The sequence below is a fragment of the Setaria italica genome, chromosome VII, assembly GCF_000263155.2.
Source record: "Setaria italica strain Yugu1 chromosome VII, Setaria_italica_v2.0, whole genome shotgun sequence".
NCBI classification, from domain to species: Eukaryota; Viridiplantae; Streptophyta; class Magnoliopsida; order Poales; family Poaceae; genus Setaria; species Setaria italica.
In genome coordinates, this window is record NC_028456.1 from 20,702,716 (window position 1) to 20,721,950 (window position 19,235).

The window sequence follows — 19,235 nt, forward strand, 5'->3', positions numbered from 1 at the left end:
GTTACTGTACGGGCTTAGGGGCCACCCACGGTCAATTCGTGCATCACCTGCCGTGTTTGGTGTAGCAGTACAACGGAAGGGAATTACCGTTGAGAAACTACGGCAGGAGCAGTGACTCGATGAGGGTAAGAGGGTAAGAGGGTGCAGAAGGTAAGAGGGTAGAGGGCTCTCCCCCGTCCACTTCGCAGCTTTTGGGAGTCAATCGTTGTGCACTTAAAAAGGTTGATCTGCTATCATGTTCACGTGGTTGATTCGGTAAGTGTAGGCGTCGATCGCTGAATCGTGAAACGGATAAGAGCAACTCAAAGAGTCTACCGAAAAATCTCCTTCAAAACTATCTATTGGGAGCTCTACTAAAAATTTATTCTCCTAAAATTATATCATCCCACAGTAGATCCCCAATACTTCAAAAGTGGTCACGTCACGCCCTTCCCTTCTTTGCTTCTCTCGCGGTCTCGCTAAAGCCCAACCCCCTCCCTCCCACCTCCGCTAATCATCACATCGAGTCCTCTCCTCCCCTCCACCCCCTCCGACATTTCACAAACTCTTCCTCCGATCCTCCTCCTCTAGCTGACAGTAGCGGTAGAGCAGACCGTCAAGCAGTTCAGGGGCCAGGCGTAGCTGCTCAGCTTCGCGATGCCGCGGCACTATGACCTGAACCTCACGCCCGACCTCACCGCCTGCGCCTTCACCGGCTCCGTGGCAGTGGGCCTCGACATGACCACGCCCACGCGCTTCCTTGTGCTCAACGCCGCTGAGCTCGACGTCGCGCCCAGGGGCGTCAGCTTCACGTTGCGGGGATCCGGCAAGGTAAACTAATCGCTTGCTTGCTCCAGGACTGGGTGTGCTTGTCCTCGTGACGGGCGGGCGCCTCCTCCACGACGTCCTCTCCTACCCCTCCCCCTCGTCCTGGTCCTCGTCAGCATGCGGGAAGGAGCAATTCAAGGCAATTGGGGAAGACCGGACTCGCGGATATATACAAGGTAACGGAGGTGTTTTTCGCGTCCGCGTATTTTTACGGGAAGGATGAGGGAGCTATTGGAGGTAAGATTTTTTTTATTTTTTCTTTAAATAAGATTTTGAGACAATTTTAAGGGAGCTTTTGAAGTTACTCTAAAAGTTGGAGAAAGTGGTGGTGATGTGGTAGATGAAAAAGGGCCGAAACGGACAAGCACTCTTGGCGCCGGCGAGAAATGGCTCATGAGTCATCACCGAAGAGGAAGTGCAATTATATGCAAAGACGGACTAGTACTAGTACGGTGTCCTGAACATCAAATCCTTGCGAGTTTAGTACGATGCTGACGTAACGAACCCCGGAAAAAAAATCAAATAAGGGCGGGAGCGTTTAATTTTGCCGTAATAACAATCAATGAGTAATCGATTAGTGATCCAACACGCGGCGTAGGTGACACACTGATCGGTCGGTTGATTGCTCGGTGAAGCAACCGTGCCTGATGCGGGCATCCAAGAGTTCCAGACTCGGGTCCCCGTCCCGGAGGCCGCACGTCATTGTCGTTGATAATTTGCCTGCTCGGTCGCGTCCGGGCCCGGCGCACGCGCTTTGCTTCGGCAGCTGATCCGATGATCAAGGGAGGGAGACGAGACGAGACGAGACGAGGTAGGCTGGTTTTGCTTTGCTCCTGTAAAACAAATTTTGGTTGCTGGTGGGGAGGCGGTCGCGTGGAAACGGTCAGAGCCCTCGACCGTCGATCAGGTTGCTCTCCTGGGTCTTGCACCGACGGACGGGACGGGGCAGTGGCGCGACGCATGCGCCATGGATTGACGGATCGAGGCTGGGACTGGGAGGATCATCGGGCGGATGCATCGGATATATACTTGGCCCCCGGGACGAGGAGATCCTCTCGGCATCGCGTGCACCCGAGGCTCCGGCGAGTGACATCCACCAGCGAGAAAATAAAGCTTGGCGAACGAATCAGCTCCTGCTTCCCGGCCACGACAGGGCTGGCCCAGGCCACTGCGCGCGCGCACCGAGCCGAGCTGTGGCTTCTTCCTTCTTCCTGATCAGCACGGCCCCGGCCTTGTTCTGGCCCGCACCATGGAGCAGCGGAAAGCCTGAAACCATAAAAACCAGCGTCACTTCTCCTTGCGCGCCACTAGCGAGCACTCCCCTGTACTACTGCTGCTGCTGCTATTAGTAGCAACTGTTAAAACACTTTATCCTGATGTCCTGGTGACCTCTGTACTCTGTATTCTCATCGATGGAGAGCCCATGCCCGTCCCTCTCGGAGGAGGACGCGAGTAGCTTTGATGGTGATGATATGGTCTGGAGCCCGGCCGCACGCGCGCATCATGGCCGACCGCGTCGCTGCCTTTCCTCCCGCAGCATTCGCTCACTCAATGTCGCAGCGCGCGCGCGCGGGTTAAATTAACATTGCGAAGCGAGGCGAGCGAGCAAGCAACGCAAACCCAAACCGACCCGACCGGCCTCCTCCGTGTCCATCCACGGCCACGGATGGCTGTCGCGCGAGCCTCCCCTGCCTCCCAGGCCCTCGACGGCGACGGCTAACTGCCCCCTTTGCCCGGCCGTGGACCTCGCAACCAGAAAAACCGCCGCCAACTAATACCAGAGTACCTTCCTGCTGGGTTCGTGCATCACGCATCACGTCCCCTTGGCCCCCTTGCTGACTGACGCACGCCAGATTCCAGTCCATGGATGGATATCATATCGGTCGTGTAGGCATCCCGACTGCCGTGGCACGGTTTCCTTGTGTTCAGATTATTGATCAGTGCACGGATCAAGCATTGGAGCAGGCAACGAGAAGACTGATTGTTTAGGCTTAAGCCGATGGTTAGGGGTCCAGCAGGAGCAGGTTCTTCCAAAATCCAATCAATCCCGCGCAGACAACACTGTCCCCTCGTGCCGTGCGTGTCATCCGATCCGTCCAGCCGGGGGGGCCCGGCCCGTGGCGTGCGGCGACGGCGACAGACCTCTAACCTCTTCATTCCACGCCTCCGTCTCCCGGGGCTGAGAGAGATGATGGATCGGCCTGATCCCCGGCAAACGTTTCGTGGCCGTTGAGGTCAGCCTCGCGGCCGTGACGCGCGAGAAAACGAGACGAGCATACTCCCTCTGTCTCTTTTTATCTCTAAAAAGTCGTGTTTCCCTCACAAATCTACTTTCCGAACGACAAATAATAAGGGACGGAGGAAGTATAACATATTATGCAGAAACAAAATAAATTTTCTTTTCTTTTCGGGGAAGACTGCTCAGAAACACATGAAGGCAAAAGCATCCTGTAGCTGTAGCGATCAGTCACAGTTGCGTGCCCGGGGTTCCTGTGATTCGGAGGGCGAGCTCCCCGAGCCTACCAAAATTCCTGCCATTTCTGAACCAAGTAGTAGAACAAAAACAAAGTGGCACAGATTCCACGTGGACCACTATATAGGAACAGGATAAGGATATCCATCCGTGAACCTCTTTTTTTTTTTTCCTTTTCCTCGTCAGTGGGCGGCAACTGCCCTGCCGAACGGGGCCATTCTCCGCGGCCAGCAAGCAGCCGGAGGAGAGGGAGAGGGCATTTCTTTTGTTTCATCAGTAGCCCAGACCACCAGAGGCCAATGATAATCGTGGGGCCGGGAGTGGCGCGGAGGTGGGAGGCAAGCAAGCTCGAATGCTCGATCACCCGACGAAACGAGACACCGCGATGATCCGTCCGTGCCTCCCGCTTTCCACGGCGGCTGCGGGCTGATGACAGGACAGCGCGCGTCGCCGCCAGGCCACTCCGGCCGCACCACTTCCATGTGGCGGAGGAGGGAGGACGCCAGGCCGCACGCGTCCACCTCCCGGAGCGCCGCAGGATGGATGATGGGGGCCAACCGGCCAGGTCCACGCCGCCACCGTTGTTAACTCATCAATCAGGCATCGTCTCGGCGTGGCATGCATGCATTGTTCAACCGATCGAAAGCCTCGGCATCAGCCTACTCAACTCTCTTTTCTCTGGGTCTGGGCCAAGTGACGCGTATCATGACATGTCCAGAGCACTCTGGCCTCTGCACACCAAATCCCTCTCCTTTTTTGTCATGCCTATCCAGTAGCCTGGCATCCTATGGGTGTTTGGGAGATAAGGTAGGCCCTGTCACATCAGATATTTGATACTAATTAAGATTAAGAGTATTAAACATAGGTTAATTACAAAATTAATTGCACAACTCCTAAGCTAAATTGCGAGACGAATTTATTAATCCTAATTAGTTCATGATTTGACAATGTGGTGCTACAGTAACCATTCGGTAATGATGGCTTAATTAGACTTAATAGATTTATCTCGCGATTTAGTTTAGGGGTTCTGCTATTAGTTTTGTAATTAGCTCATATTTAATACTCCTAATTAGCATCCGAACATTTGATGTGACAAAGTTAAAATTTAACCTCTGATATGATATCCAAGACCCTAGTCTAGGAGGCTCTAATAACAGTAATCCGTGGCGGCCTGCACATTGCACGTCGCAGTTGTGGGGGCGGCGGTGGCCGGAGCGACGAGGGACCATGATGATGGCGGCGTGGCTCCGGGCCCCGGGTGGCGGGGGCGGCCAGTCCATGGGGGAGATGGCTGCAAGGAAACGGAGGGAGAAGCCCGGGCCACCCGGGCGCGTGTGTCCACACGTCCACCCCTCCCATATGATCGATCCATGGCGCCAACGTCCTGTAGCTAGCGATGACGGGAACGCGAACGCCCTATCTGGGACGGCGGATGCTCGCTTGTTCAGTTGCGGAGGCTTGACAATTGACAGGCCGCTTTTTGTGAAGGTGAGGTGCTAAACTCTCTGCACCGGGAAGGCATGGTGCTTGCCCGCCCTTGTGTGGTGATGCTTGGCTTGCATTGCAAAAGCGCTGTGACCAGCTCCATTGCAAAAGCAGGAAGGGGGGTGCCGATTCCGAATTGTTCGAGAGCTAACTGCTCTCCTGTTATTCCGTCGCTAGACCAGCTCCACGATCCCGTTCACTCGGACGTGCCTGCAGATTAGGGAGGTTGGTTAGGCAGTTGCGTTGTTTACGTTGTGCTCTTGTACATGTACCATATATACACCTTGAGAGATCAATACAGAATTGCGTTGACAAATCCGATCCGCGCAACTGGTCCCAGCATTTGGCCCAAAGCTCGCCAAGGCTCCAAAGCTACATAGTAGAAGAACAGTGCTTGTGGACCTGTCGTCTCTGAAAACGGAAAGTCAAAAACTACCTGGATGCCAAGATATGATTTTTTTCCCCCTCTGATATGGGCAGGCATCTCACTATGCATGACAGTGTTAATGTATTGTAGATTGTAATCCAGACTTTAGTAACATTGCTACTACTGTTTTGAAGGCCTGATTTATGGAATATGCTACCTCAACTTGCAGAAATCTGGTAACTACATTTTTTTTAAAAAAAAACTAATAATCTGGCAAGTAATATTTTTGCACCAACTCTTTCAATATTATAGTGGATTGGGGAATTGATATTTCCTGGAAATGCTCTACCAAGCACTAAATTTATCCAATATAATGTTGCCGGATCCCCGCGACGTGAAGCTGACGCCCCCGGGCGCGACGTCGAGCTCAGTGGTGTTGAGCACGAGGAAGCACGTGGGCGTAGTCATGTCGAGGCCCACTGCCACGGAGCCGGTGAAGGCGTAGGCGGTGAGGTCGGGCACGAGGCTCAGGTCATAGTGCCATGGCACCGCGAAGCCACTGCGCCTGGCCCCTGAACTGCTCGGCAGTCTGCTCTACCGCCACCATCAGCGAGAGGAGGAGGATCAGAGGAAGAGTTTGTGAAATGTCGGAGGGGGTGGAGGGGAGACCGCGAGAGAAGCAAAGAAGGGAAGGGCGTGACGTGACCATTTTTGAAGTATTGGATCTACTGTGGGATGATATAATTTTGGAAGAATAAATTTTTAGTAGAGCTCCCAGTAGATAGTTTTGGAGGAGATTTTTCGATAGACTCTTTGAGTTGCTCTTATCCGTTTCACGATTTAGCGATTGACGCCTACACTTACCGAATCAACCACGTGAACATGATAGCAGATCAACCTTTTTAAGTGCACAACGATTGACTCCCAAAAGTGGTGAAGTGGACGGGGAGAGCCCTCTACCCTCTTACCTTCGGCACCCTCTTACCCTCATCGAGTCACTGCTCCTGCCGTAGTTTCCCAATGGTAATTCCCTGCCGTTGTAAAAAAAACACTGCTACACCAAACACGGCAGGTGATGCACGAATTGACCGTGGGTGGCCCCTAAGCCCGTACAGTAACCAGCAACAAGTGACTCCGTCAGGAAGCAGACACGCGCACGCTATCAGCAAGAACGGGATAATCGCACGTGCAGCGTGGCGCGCGAGGTGGGGCCAAACCGTCAGAGGCTCGCGAGGGCATTTCTGTAATCCGGCAAAAAGCGAGCACTGTAGGACTGGCCCACCTCCCTCCGTATCCGTGCGGTCCCTGCCACGTCTCCTTCCGGACAATCGGATGCGTACCCTGCTGCGAGGACCGCGCGTACACGCGTCAGCGTGACTCCCAGCGGCAACTCACTCCACCCGCGAGACGCGCACCGTTGCCATGTGGGGACGGAGCAACTCTGGCCCCACGCGTCAGTGGCAGCGCGGTCGTGATCGGTTACCTTTACCTGCTCCCGCCGCCACGCGGGGGAAACCGGGAAAGGGGAATATAAGGTGACGGCGAAGTGACGTGTCCGAGTCGGCTAGCCGCACATGCGGGTCGGCGTCGCCGCTCGCCAAGCACCCCCCACCACGCCAAGATTCTGGCCGAGATTCATCGGCCACCGGGACACGGCTCGCGCGGCTCGTTTCACGGTGGTCGCTCGCCGGCGGCTGACGTGTCTTTTGGTCACTGTATCTGGCGATGGATTCTGCACCACCGCTACGGCGGCTACCAGATGTCTGGTGCTTAGACAAGCAAAAAGGGGCAGGGTACTGTGCTACGACGTTACAAGAGCGTTCATCATCGTACACCAATGTATAAAAGCAGGAAAGTCTTCGGCACACCAGCAGGGGGGAGCAGCCTGCATGTTATCTCTATACAAGTTAGGCAATCTAGCAGGAGTACAGACGTTTCATTAGCTCGTGGACCAAAAGTTCCGGGGCTCTTCTTCCGCCCTCTCCCTTTCTCGCATAAATGCAAATGGAAAAATTACGGTGGGCGCAGATGTGGAGGCCGAAACTTGTTGGTCCCTGCACCATCTTTTCTCCATGAGTATACTATACGCGCCACAATAAATCCATTTCAGTGAATTCTGGCATGTCATGATATTCATATAACGATCACATAACTCCGTCTACTGTGTCAATGGCTAAATAATCAGAATGATGTAAAGCAAAACGCTCCGAGCAAAGCTAGAAATTTGGCTTGAAAAACAAGTATGCTTATTAGCTCAATAATCAGATATTTATCTCTACAGTAAACTTGGCATTGAGGGGCCTCTGCCTCCCTCCCCACTATAACATGGAGAGATGTTGACGCAAAATTTGGATTTCAGGCACAGATATGAATGCTGAAACTGGTCGGATCCATGCACCATGTTTTCTTCACACACATGCATGCATAATAAGTCTATTTTAGTGAATTCTTAGCATGCCGTGGTATTCTTTTAATGAGTGCCAATAATCTAATAATTAAACTGATGTAAAGCAAAATGATTAAGGCAAGAATTTTAGCTCGGAGAGCAAATATGCTTATTCCAATCAATGGTTATATATTGGTGGCCTTTGCCCCATGTCCTCACCCCTAGAAAAATATACATATTACACGGAGTGAAAATGAACACATAAATTTTGTGCGATTAAATTCATTAAAATTATATGGTAAGTAGAAAACTGCAAAACTAAGCTACTAATTTTGCTCCTATTCGAAGCAATGTATATCTAAAATGTTTTTGCATGCTAAATACAAATTTGTATCAAACAAATGTACCGAGTTAGCAAAATAAGCATACCATGTTCTTCAGTATTTTTTCTAAAAAAAGCAAAAGATGTTTATTTTATCTTAAGTTAAACTTTATCATTTTTACTAAGATAATTATCAACCTCTTTAATACCAGGATGAGCCAAGGGGTGAAGCTCTAAAAATTATTAGGAAAAGAGAAAAACAAAAGAAATCTGCTACAGTAATATTTTTGCACCAACTCTTTCAATATTATAGTGGATTGGGGAATTGATATTTCCTGGAAATGCTCTACCAAGCACTAAATTTATCCAATATAATGTTTTTTAAAAAAAGATGGCAAGAGGCTTTGCTAGCACTAAACCGCGTGTTCGATCAAGGAGTAATCACAAACAAGCACGGCATCGTAGACGCGGCATAGTAGTACTCGCCGCCGGGAGGGGCAGTTTGGTCAAACCCGCAGCCCAGACGAGGGAAGAAGCCCCTAGCCCGTGGGCCCAGCTACCGAACCGTCTGGATGTCGCCTAACGCCGTCACCCGCAGCCAAATTACAGAAACGCCCTCCTCCTTCTCCGAGTCGGCTCGGCCGTCCGATCGGCGATCGCGTCCGGGACTCGCCCAACCGCTTCCCCAGCGGCGCACGGCCGCTATATCAATGACGCCCGCCGGGCGGCGACTATCTCGTTACGGAACAAACCAACTCGCGCGAAGCAACGGGAAGGAGAGAGGAAGAGTAAAGTTAGCGCGGCGCGGCGGAGGCGGCGAGATAGAGAGAGAGAGGGAATCGGCTTGGTCTCTCCGCCGAGTTTGAGTTGATCGGGGGAGGGGAACTGATGATGGGGGCGCGGGAGCCGGTGGCGATGGAGATACCGGCGGAGGAAGGGGCGGCGGCGAGGTCGCCGCCGCGGCGGATCAGGAGGAGGCTGGTGGAGGGGGCGCGCGGCGGCGGGGCGCCGGCGAGCGTGGAGGAGATCGAGGCCAGGCTCAGGGAGGCCGAGCTCCGGAGGCAGGTACGTGTCACTGTCGTGCTCCGTTTCCTTTCCCCGTGGTAGTTTGGTTCGCGTTGCTTCTCGCTCATGGTTGGGTTGGGTTGCGTGGCTGTGGAGTGAACTGTGAAGTCCAAGTATTCATTCATCGGAGTCTTTGCCTGAACTCTTTAGAGAGAAGTTACTCGATCGCTTTTCAGTTTTTACTGGTGAGGTGAGGAGGGTCCTTTCTGTCCGATTGTTTCTGAAGCTGCTTCCTTTTAAGAAAAAAAAATGGTGCGATTTCAGAGGCGTTTCACTTACTCCCAAATTGGAGTTTTTTTTTGGTTGCAAGAACGAACTTTTCTGCTCTTTGCTTGGTGCAATTTTTGTTGGCCGGTTAGGAACGGGAAATTGGGAGGTGCGCAGCATGTGGAAAGTTATCTGTGACCTTCGAAGCTCCCTTTCGGTGGTTAGGATTTGTGGGGGAGTTGAAGTAACATTCCTTGTCGGATTCTATTCGCGGTAGGTACTGAGGTAGTCATGAGCTCAAGTCGGATTCACGTGTGCCTTCAATTTTGCCTTTGCGTTCGGTTCGGGCTTGCCGCGGTTCTTCCTCACCTCGCGGCTTTGAGCTATATGGATTAAAGCGTCCTTTCCCCAAATAAAGGTCTCGGTTTCATCGGTTCCTTCCATCGCCTTTTGACTATTTTTTATGTACTCTTATTATTATCGGCTTTGGCTTTATCCGCAGGTCTTAGAAAACGTAATCAACGACTGCTGAGATTGTATTTTAGTTGCCTGCAGCGACGTATGCCAATTTGCATGTTTGTGAAAAGACCTTTTTCATAAATCAGAAAGTAGATAAATTGATATACCTTTTGGTATTCGTGGTAATAAAATTAAGGTAATTTGTTAGGAGCAGTTTGGTTACCACCGACCACTTGGATTGGCTTAGAAGTAACTTGCCTGACACCTGTACCTCTGCAGAAGTTGGGTTACTAGAAGTCTAGAAACATGGTTAAAACTTTTGTTGGTTGATGTGATTTGATAGGTGCAGTCCAGTTTGCTTTTAACAACCGAGAGGTTTTTTCTTGGGGAAATTCTGAGCTTGCTAGAGTCTCCTGGGCTTGCCAGCAGTCCGATGGTTCTTGAGAGTTGTCATGTTTCCTGTTTATTTGATTCAGTTTGAGAGAATTGTCATAGGAAACAACTAAGTGGAGTCGAATTTGTATTAGGATAACTTGCTGACTTATGTTCAAATGTTACTTTTCAGCAATTCCATGAATGGTTGGCCTGCAAAGCAAGGAAGAAGCCGCGGAGCCCGTCATGGTCCTCTCAGGAGGAAGATCATGGGCAGCGCCTTGAAGCAAAGCTTCTGGCTGCTGAGCAGAAGAGGTTAAGCCTCCTGGCAAAGGCACGGAACCGATTGGCCAAGTTGGATGAACTCCGACAGGCTGCTAAGAATGATGTGGAAATGCGGTTTGAGAAGGAAAGGGAAGAACTTGAGATCAGAGTTGAGTCTCGTGTCCGGCAGGCAGAGGAGAATCGCTTGAGGCTTCTGCATGCTGATATGCAGAAGCGAGCTGCGCTGAAGGAGAGAACAGCGAGGTCCCTGGTGCAGAAGGCAACATCAGAGAGCAAATACATGGAGCAAGTGCGGACTGCAATTTTGCAAAAGCGCACTGCTGCTGAGAAGAAACGGCTGAGGTTGCTGGAAGCTGAAAAGATGAAGGCTCAAGCTAGGCTTTTGCGCATCCAAAAAGCCGCCATGACTGTATGCAGCCAAAGAGAAACAGAGAGGAAAAAACTGAAAGAACAGTTGGACAGCAAACTTCAGAGGGTACTTATTCTCAACTTCTCATAGATGTGTTAATTCTAGAATTTTTTATCCTTCTGTTCTATTTCTGATATTCATAGATTATCTGATTGGAACAGGCAAAGAGGCAGAGAGCTGAGTATTTGAAGCAGCGAGGAAGTCCTCGCAATTCTGCCCATGCTGATTACATCAAGCATGCGGATTTCTTCTCTATAAAGCTAGCGAGGTAATGATGTTGCTCTCAACAAATACATATTTATATTCTGTCTGGTGAGTGGAATTAATCTGATATTTTCGGTCATTTTATTGTACTTCAGATGCTGGAGAATATTTGTGAAATCCAGGAAGACAACACTTACATTGGTTGAAGCTTATGATGCCTTGGGAATTAATGAGAAGTCTGTGAAAAGTATGCCCTTTGAAAATTTAGCTATGTCAATGGAATCTCCTACAGTTCTTCAGACTACAAAGGCATTACTTGACCGATTGGAGAGACGTCTTGTCATTTCTCATTCAGTAGCATCTTCGTCACTGGAAAATGTTGACCATCTACTGAAACGCGTTAGTTCTCCACCGAGGAGGAAGGTACCTCCTAGCAGGGAGGGAAGAACACGGGCAGTTGCAAAAAGATCAGCTAAAAGTTCTGTGGCAAGCATCAGATTGCCTAGATACTCACTGAGGGTTGTGCTTTGCGCTTACATGATACTGGCTCATCCCAGTGCTGTTTTAAGCGGGCAAGGTGAAAGGGAGAAACAGCTTATGGAGTCAGCAGCAAACTTTATCAAGGAATTCGAGCTGTTAATTAAGATAATACTTGATGGACCAGGGCGGTCATCTGATGTTACTGGTCAGAGGAAATTCCGGACTCAGTTGGCTAATTTTGACAAGGCGTGGTGCACGTATCTTTACTGCTTTGTGGTGTGGAAGGTAAAAGATGCAAGATTATTGGAGGAAGATCTTGTTAGGGCTGCATGCAAGCTTGAGCTGTCAATGATGCAAACATGCAAGCTAACTGCGGATGGGCAGTCACCAAATAATCTTACTCATGACATGAAGGCAATTCAGAAGCAGGTTACTGATGATCAAAAGCTCTTACGCGAGAAGGTTCAGCACCTGAGTGGCGATGCTGGCATTGAGCGGATGGACTCTGCTCTTTCAGATACGAGGTCAAAATTCTTTGAAGCAAAGGAGAATGGAAGTCCATTAGCAGCACCAGTTGCAAATGTATTTACCCCTTTGAGCATTAATTCGTCTGGGAAGACCCCTTCTGTGGTTAAGGAGAATTCGAGGACAAATGCTCTAGGATCAAGTTCTGTTGCCCGTTCTCTGCTTGGTGCTTCTTCATCAAGCAGTACATCACCAGTGAAGCAGCTGACAGAGAATGAGCAAATGGTCAATGAAATGCTTCATGAGGATGACAGTGCTTTTGCTGGAAGGTCTGATAGTGCTAATACTGCTGAGGAGGAGTTCCAGAAGAAAGTGAGAGAAACGATGGAGAAAGCTTTCTGGGACTCGGTCACCGACTCAATTAGAGGAGACATGCCTGATTATAGTCGATTGATCAACCTTGTAAAGGAAGTGAGGGATTCATTACATGAGTTGGCCCCAAAGGAGTGGAAGGAGGAAATACTAGAGAATATTGACATAGAAATTCTGTCCCAGGTACTTGGGTCAGGTTCCCAGGATGCACAATACTTGGGGCAGATTTTGCAGTATTCTCTAGCTATGGTCCGCAAGCTCTCTGCTGCTGCAAAGGAGGATGAGATGAAGAAAAGCCACGACAAACTATTGAGTGAGTTGGCTGCAAGTTCTGAAGTCAATGACAATGGCATCAACTCATTTGTCATTGCTGTCATCAAGGGCCTGCGTTTCATACTGGAAGAAATAAAGGTACGTTCTTGTGCTAATCTTAACACATTAAACATTCCTAGCCTTTATCATCAAAATAAACATTCCTAGAATTGATTGCACCTTGCATATGTTTAGATTCTTACACTATCCTTTGCAAAACAGGAACTGCAAGCAGAAGTGAGTAAGGCACGAATCCAGTTGATGCAGCCGATTATAAAAGGATCTGCGGGAGTGGAGTACCTGCAGAAGGCTTTCACTGATCGCTATGGGCCACCTGACAATGCATCAGCTTCTCTCCCCCTAACTATGCAATGGATTTCGACGTCGAAGAACATTGTGGAAGAAGAATGGAGTGAACATTCAGACTGTCTTTCAATAATACCATCAGCAGGCCAGGCTCCTGCCCTTGTTCCAGTGCTCCGTGCTGGTCATGGAACTCCAGTAGAGCAACCATCTTCATCTGCAGCAGGCGCTTCTGGTCAACCAGAGTGCAAGGGTGAGAAGCTGGACAAGCTGATAAGGATCGGCCTGTTGCAACTCATCACTAGCATGGAAGGCTTGCAAATGCAGTCAACTCCTGAAAGCTTGCAAATTAATCTGCTGAGGCTGAGGTCCGTGCAGAGCCAATTCCAGAAAGTGATTGCGATCGCCACAAGGTAACGATTCTATCATTTGGCCTCTGATATAACTAGTCTGTCATGTCATACTGATATGAATCGTGTTATTTGTTCAGCATGCTCGTCCTTCGCCAAGTTCTGATGAGTGAGAATTCAGAGGCCACTCCTTTGGAACTGGAAAATGCCATCTCAGAACTCTTCAAGGCCCTCGAGAAGATACTGGACAGCTCCCCTGATGCTGGCACGGAAGAGATTGTGGAGGCGATGATCAGCGCATCAGCCTCAGTTGGCTCACCATCAGAGGAGAAAATTCAGGCCAGGAGGCAGATGATCACCCGGGTGTTCCTCAAGAGTCTCCAGCCCGGCGACGTGGTCTTCAAGGTGGTCTCCCGGGCAGTCTACTGTGCTTTCCGCGGTGTAGTCCTGGGTGGCAGCAGCCCCAAGGGCCAGAAGCTGGCTGACGCAGCAATGCGCCGCATCGGCGCAGTGAAGCTTGTCGACAGAGTGGTGAAGGCTGCTGAGGTGCTGATCAAGGTGGCAACGGTGTCAGAGAAGGTCCATGGTCCTTGGTACAAAGCTCTGATGTGAATGCCAACGGTTTGGTTCTTATTGTGAATATATAGACGGTCAAAATGTGTAAATTCCCTGTCCCACTGGGTGAGGTGGGAGGTATGGCGTTGTACAGCAATTTATAGTTGTTGATCAGTAGGAAGTTCAGGATGTGAAGAATTCTGGTGAACTGGGCGAATATGGATGTCCGTGCACCAGAATTTAGTCTGGATTCAAAGGATGCTAAATTGCATCTGGGGATGTAAATTGTGACGTGGTCTTTTGATTTTAGAACTGAATAATGTAAATAATTGATGAAAGTTATTTATATGCTGTGCATATGTCAGCTTGTTTCGATTGAGGAAGACTTGAATTTGGTTGAAACATACGTTCTTTTCAAAGTATTAGCTATCTTGCGCAAGTTCGTGATTGTTTTGCAGAGTGTGAAGGGCCTATCGTGCATGATACTAGCTGAAAATTTGCTGGTAGCGGCAAACCATCTCACGCAGAGGGCCCTGGCACGCAGCGTCCTGTTTTGACCAGAGGAGTGTAACATACACAACGTATTCCTCATAAGGTCATAAGGAGGCACACAAACTATTCAGATGACAAACATCTCAAAATCACACACATGTAGCAGAATGTGAATAAGATGGAACTCGCCCGACTATCAATTCCATCAAATACAGGCATGCAGCCATTAACTGACTGGTGATATACATAGGATCCTACATTCCCTACTAATGGTATCTTTAGCTCTCGGTTACCCTCTAAGAAAAATAAAATGATGTAATTACAACAATGGCATTATGGAACCAATTAGCACGCAGACTTTCTGCTGCTTAGATGTTCAACAAATTAGCTCAAAATCAAGAACCTTTGGCTCAGCTTCCAAAAGCTCTCAAATGACGGATACTCATTTTGGTGCATCAAGGTTTCAAATTGGACCACCAAAGAGTAGGCTATGAAAAAAAGACACCAACCCTAGCAACTAGTACTAGTTCATTTTTGTTTCCATTTGTTGATATACTTGAGGAATGACATGGAAGGGCTATCCTCTTTTGGTTGAGCATGTATACGAGTGGAACGCCGCAAGTCAACCTCTTCATGTAACGTTTTCTGTTCAGTGTCCTTCGATGTGTTTTCCAAAGCGTTACTGCATGAACAAATGAGGGGAAAGAGAAATTAGTTGAAGGGTTAAGAGCAAAACTTGCACCGAACCAGCTGTTGCGTAATAGCTTAAACCTAAGAGCAGCAGTTTCAGGGCAATATGGACTTGAACAAAGGTTTGCGTCATGCTCTATTTGTAACTAAAAGAGTAAAAGACAACATGTCCAAAAGCTCACAAATAGAAAACATATACAATATACTTGTCCATTTGAAGACAGAAACTCAATGTTTTATTAAGAACTATATAACATGTTTTTCCAAATCAAGAATGCTTCAGAAAACTGATACTTTGCTTGTAAATTTAAAACTGCTACAGCCAGTAATTCACGCGTGATGTCCCCTAAAGAAAGAGTCTTGGAAAGGCCAAAACTGTGCTAACAATATTACGCAAGAACTAAGAGAAACAATCTTGTGGTACTCAACATGGGCCCTGGCTCTTGAGCCACTGACCACCTATCAGTATATACTCCGTAAAGAAATTCCGCACCTTATCTTATCATAGGACTTGTCAAGCTGACGCTTGAGTGCTCTCTCCCTTGTGCCTTTGATGTTCAATGATCCCAGAAGTGCATCAAGCTGTTATTTGAAATTGGCCGAGACGTTACAACAAGAAAGCGAAACATAGGGAGCATAGGGATCTCAGTAGCAAAGCAATCACCTCTTCCTTAGTGCTGTAGTAACCCCACTCTTTGGAATCTGCACTTTCAGCAAAAAGTCTCCCTTCACACCTAAAAAACCAATACCTATTGTAGAATCTGTCTTTTCCAAGATGACCGGGTCGTAGAGATTGCTGCTCCATTTCAGTTTCAAGGTGTCTTCTCTAAAAAAAAGAAGACGAGGAAGAAGTTAGCATATAAACTTTTTCATGAACAGATTCAGCAGATAAATGTATATGCAGATGTAAGAATGAACAAGAGCGCATGGAAGTTCATGTAAAATGGTATATATTCACAGTTCTCACCAGAAACATTTTCTCATCTCCAGTCTTGCTGGACAAAAAAATGTTCAAGCCCTTTTGCTCTTTTCCCTCAGGCTGATTCTTAGGACATTCGTTATCATTTTGTATAGTATCAGTGTGATTTCTTCCGTTTTCTGCTACCCCTTCCATGTTAAACTTCTGCTCTTCCCTATTCTTTCTAGCATCCTCCCTTTTTGCAGCTGCAAGTGCTTGTTGCTGGTCAATCCATTCATTTAATTGCCCTCGTACTGCAGAAGTTGTAATGGCTTCCTCTACCAGTTCCCTGAGAATTTTAAGCTTTAGACCAGTGTCAAGAAGACCATAATGACCCCTTCGTATCTTTGACACTTTACTGGAGAATTCTTCTTTTCTTATCATCTCCAAGAAATTGCATAGATACTCAGCCCAGGTGACTAGAGTTACCTACAGAAACATTCAAGCAACTGAGAAAAGAAAAGTACAAGAGTGCCTCAAGGCCACCTGAATTAAGAAAATGAAGAAGAAATCACCTTTAGTGTCTTTTTCTTGTTCAGGAGAAATGTAAAATATTCACCTTCATCTCTAATAAGCAAGTGGAAAAGTGCAGCATGCATTTCCACCACAAGAACAAGGTTGCTTTCTTTGTTGCAAATTGCATTCTCCAGATCTGAGAGGGAAAATGGTGACAAGCATAGAAGCCTCCCGAATGACAAACAGAATTCCCAGACCATAAGGAGATCCCCCACAGAATCTACAGGCACTCTAAAGTCTCTAGATAGTGGAGGTCTCTTTGGCAAAATGGGATCATCTGCCGTAGGCTTTACTAAAAGATCATCAATTGGATATTTAACTGGCAAACCTACTAGCTTCTCATCTGTAAATCATATGAAAGCCAAAAGTAAGAAGCCTAGCAGAAAAAGTAGTGGTATGAAACTATTTAAACTTATAAACTGAAATAAATGGCAAGGATATCTGCTAGATCACCTTTCTTCAACTTGTTACTGGTATCTTCTCCATTTGCAAACCGTTTCCTTCCTTTGTACAAATCTTCACCATTCTGTGAGCCATGCTTGATTTAGAGTAATGATAAATAGGGAATTAAACAAAGGAAATGAGAAAATATGGTTACCATAATGTCTTCTGGGGGCTCAGTGTCTATCCCATATTTCCTTGCAAGATCTGCATTTACTATCCATGGAGATCTTTTTGATGTTGAATCCCTAATAAACATTTTCAGTATATTACGACTAGCAGGTGCCTTCTTGCGAATTAGATCATCAGCTTTAACCACTGAAGTGTTGACTACTGCATTCTCTTGGCCAAGCCAACCCACCTCGTACAATTTGGTGCTACCAGAGCCTATAACCTTCAAGATCTTGCAAGCAGCCTCAGAACCATCTTTTTTAGCATGTAATTCTTGTCCTTCAAAAAAATCCAATAGCAGACTACAGTATACTTTCTCGAGAAGATCAGTCAAGCTAAGAGTGCCTGAAGTAAATGTAGCAGAAAATTTCATTAGGCACATTTAAGAACCTCAAAATTCTACAAAAAGAAACAAAAAAAATGTTCTTCACATAATAGATCAATGTATCATGACAGCATGAAGCAAAAAACAAGAAACGGAAGTACCAGGGGGACAATATATGTAAGATAAGTATGTTGTGATCTATATGTAGGGATCGTTTGACAGATTGCGAGTCCTTAAGAATTTTTTACAATGATATAGAATTGCCTTCAAATTTATCAAGAAAAATAACTGCAAACATCAAGAGGAAAGTAGTGCCAGGTATGAGTAAGACTAGTCAATGGACATAATGGAAAATGTCCAATACAAAACTCAGTGAGAAACATAAAATTCTAAACATGTCAAGGTATCAAAACTATGGATAATAGATCGCCCAAACAATATTAGCTAGATGTACCTTTATCTAACATAGGACAAATGAGAAAACACATAAGAAAATGCTAGGTCAATTTGGACAAGACCAACAGTGTGTATCATCAAGAAATAAAAAATAATATTGCAAGCAAGCTCGGCAGTGTACAATCGTAACAATAATGTTAATAAATGTTTAAAAAAAACTGAAAGAGGTTTAGCCTTACTGTATTGAATCATCTCGAGAACATGAGCTATCAGCTCTTTCGGCAACAGTTGAGCCTTCACTGCAGCTTGTTGCTCACAAACCAAAGCTTCCTCATAGGTAAGATTAGACTTTCCAGACACCTCACAAGTCCAGACCTTCTGACGATAAAGGTTCAACCTATTCAGGTATTCCCTAATCAAATAGTCAAGGACACAAGCATATTTCTGCAATATAATCTAGGAAAGTGTGAAAGTTACAAGGTATCCGATTTGATTAAAATGTTCTATTCATATCAGGTACATATCAATTAGCTGGCATTAATGGCATGCAAAAGGATACTGATAATCTCGGAATATCTCCTTAGTGAACCTAATTTGGAACACCTCCTCATTAGGATCCAAGTTATCTGGTGGCTCCAGTAAGGAGAAAGTGGATCTCCTTAGTAGAGGCATTGGATCACTGTTATACAACCTCCAAATGGACTATTTATTTGACACCTGCAAAAGTTCACGATTGTAATTACAATCTCCTTCATTGAAAGCTGTAAGCTCCTAGCCATCACACCACACAAATAAAGCATGCATACTCGTGTTAACTGATAAAACCAGACACTGTAAGCAATGCATGCATAGTAAAATTTATTAACAATCAACACGTAAAGTTCCAAGTCAGTCTTTGTTTCAGTATGCACATGCTAATTTCCATTGAAAAAAATCTAACTTGTATATGATACAGGATAAAAAATATAAAGTAAATACAACCAGTGCGGTACTTCAAAGCCAACAGCATGCCGATTACATCATCAAGCTTTCGCCTCAGCTGCTCAAGAGGCACATATCATATGACAACAGCCATGTTCGACGCAGAATGCAAGATAGGATACATACCCTTGGGCCTTGGCGAATCATGGTATAAATATAGTTAAAGATCAAGAAACCCAGAAATACACAACAATGCAGTATGACTGCTCAGTACAAGTTACAGAGGACAAGACAAGACCAGCCATATCCACCTTTTTAACTGGTACGAAAATCAAGCACGATCTTATCAACACGCCACTCCAATCGGCACAAATCCAAGAATCAATAAACTCCCTATGGCCTTATGATCATCCCCACCGAATCATCGATTGCCGCTGGAGCACGCCCCCACAAAACCCGATTCGAGCTCCACAAAAACTCTGCCTTTCCCCACCCCGCAGAACGAAACCCCCAAACAGCCGCATCGGCGTCTACGAACCCTAGCCCAACGCACCCGCATCAGCCACCGACCACCCGCGCACCATCCCAGCACCAAGAAACCCGAGAGCGCATCAAGAGATTAGGAACCACCTAAGCTGGAGCTCGTC

The 19,235-nt window shown here is 47.2% G+C and overlaps 2 protein-coding genes across 2 annotated transcripts; one reads left to right on the forward strand and one right to left on the reverse strand.

Moving 5' to 3' along the window:
• The first annotated feature begins 8,569 nt into the window (after window positions 1–8,569).
• LOC101779541 lies at window positions 8,570–14,053 on the forward strand. Its single transcript, XM_004975624.4, has 6 exons — window positions 8,570–8,905; window positions 10,137–10,703; window positions 10,799–10,905; window positions 10,997–12,569; window positions 12,693–13,186; window positions 13,264–14,053. The coding sequence occupies exons 1-6, from the start codon at window positions 8,729–8,731 to the stop codon at window positions 13,733–13,735; spliced, it is 3,390 nt and encodes a 1,129-aa protein (XP_004975681.1). The 5' UTR covers window positions 8,570–8,728; the 3' UTR covers window positions 13,736–14,053.
• Window positions 14,054–14,340: 287 nt separating this feature from the next.
• LOC101775348 (DDT domain-containing protein DDB_G0282237) lies at window positions 14,341–18,384 on the reverse strand. Its single transcript, XM_004977955.2, has 9 exons — window positions 18,227–18,384; window positions 17,907–18,079; window positions 16,933–17,291; window positions 16,788–16,860; window positions 16,334–16,677; window positions 15,828–16,247; window positions 15,525–15,686; window positions 15,354–15,442; window positions 14,341–14,852 (listed from the first exon to the last, which is right to left on the reverse strand). Exons 1-9 carry the CDS (start codon window positions 18,337–18,339, stop codon window positions 14,699–14,701), a joined length of 1,887 nt encoding a protein of 628 aa, XP_004978012.1. The 5' UTR covers window positions 18,340–18,384; the 3' UTR covers window positions 14,341–14,698.
• Window positions 18,385–19,235: the final 851 nt, after the last annotated feature.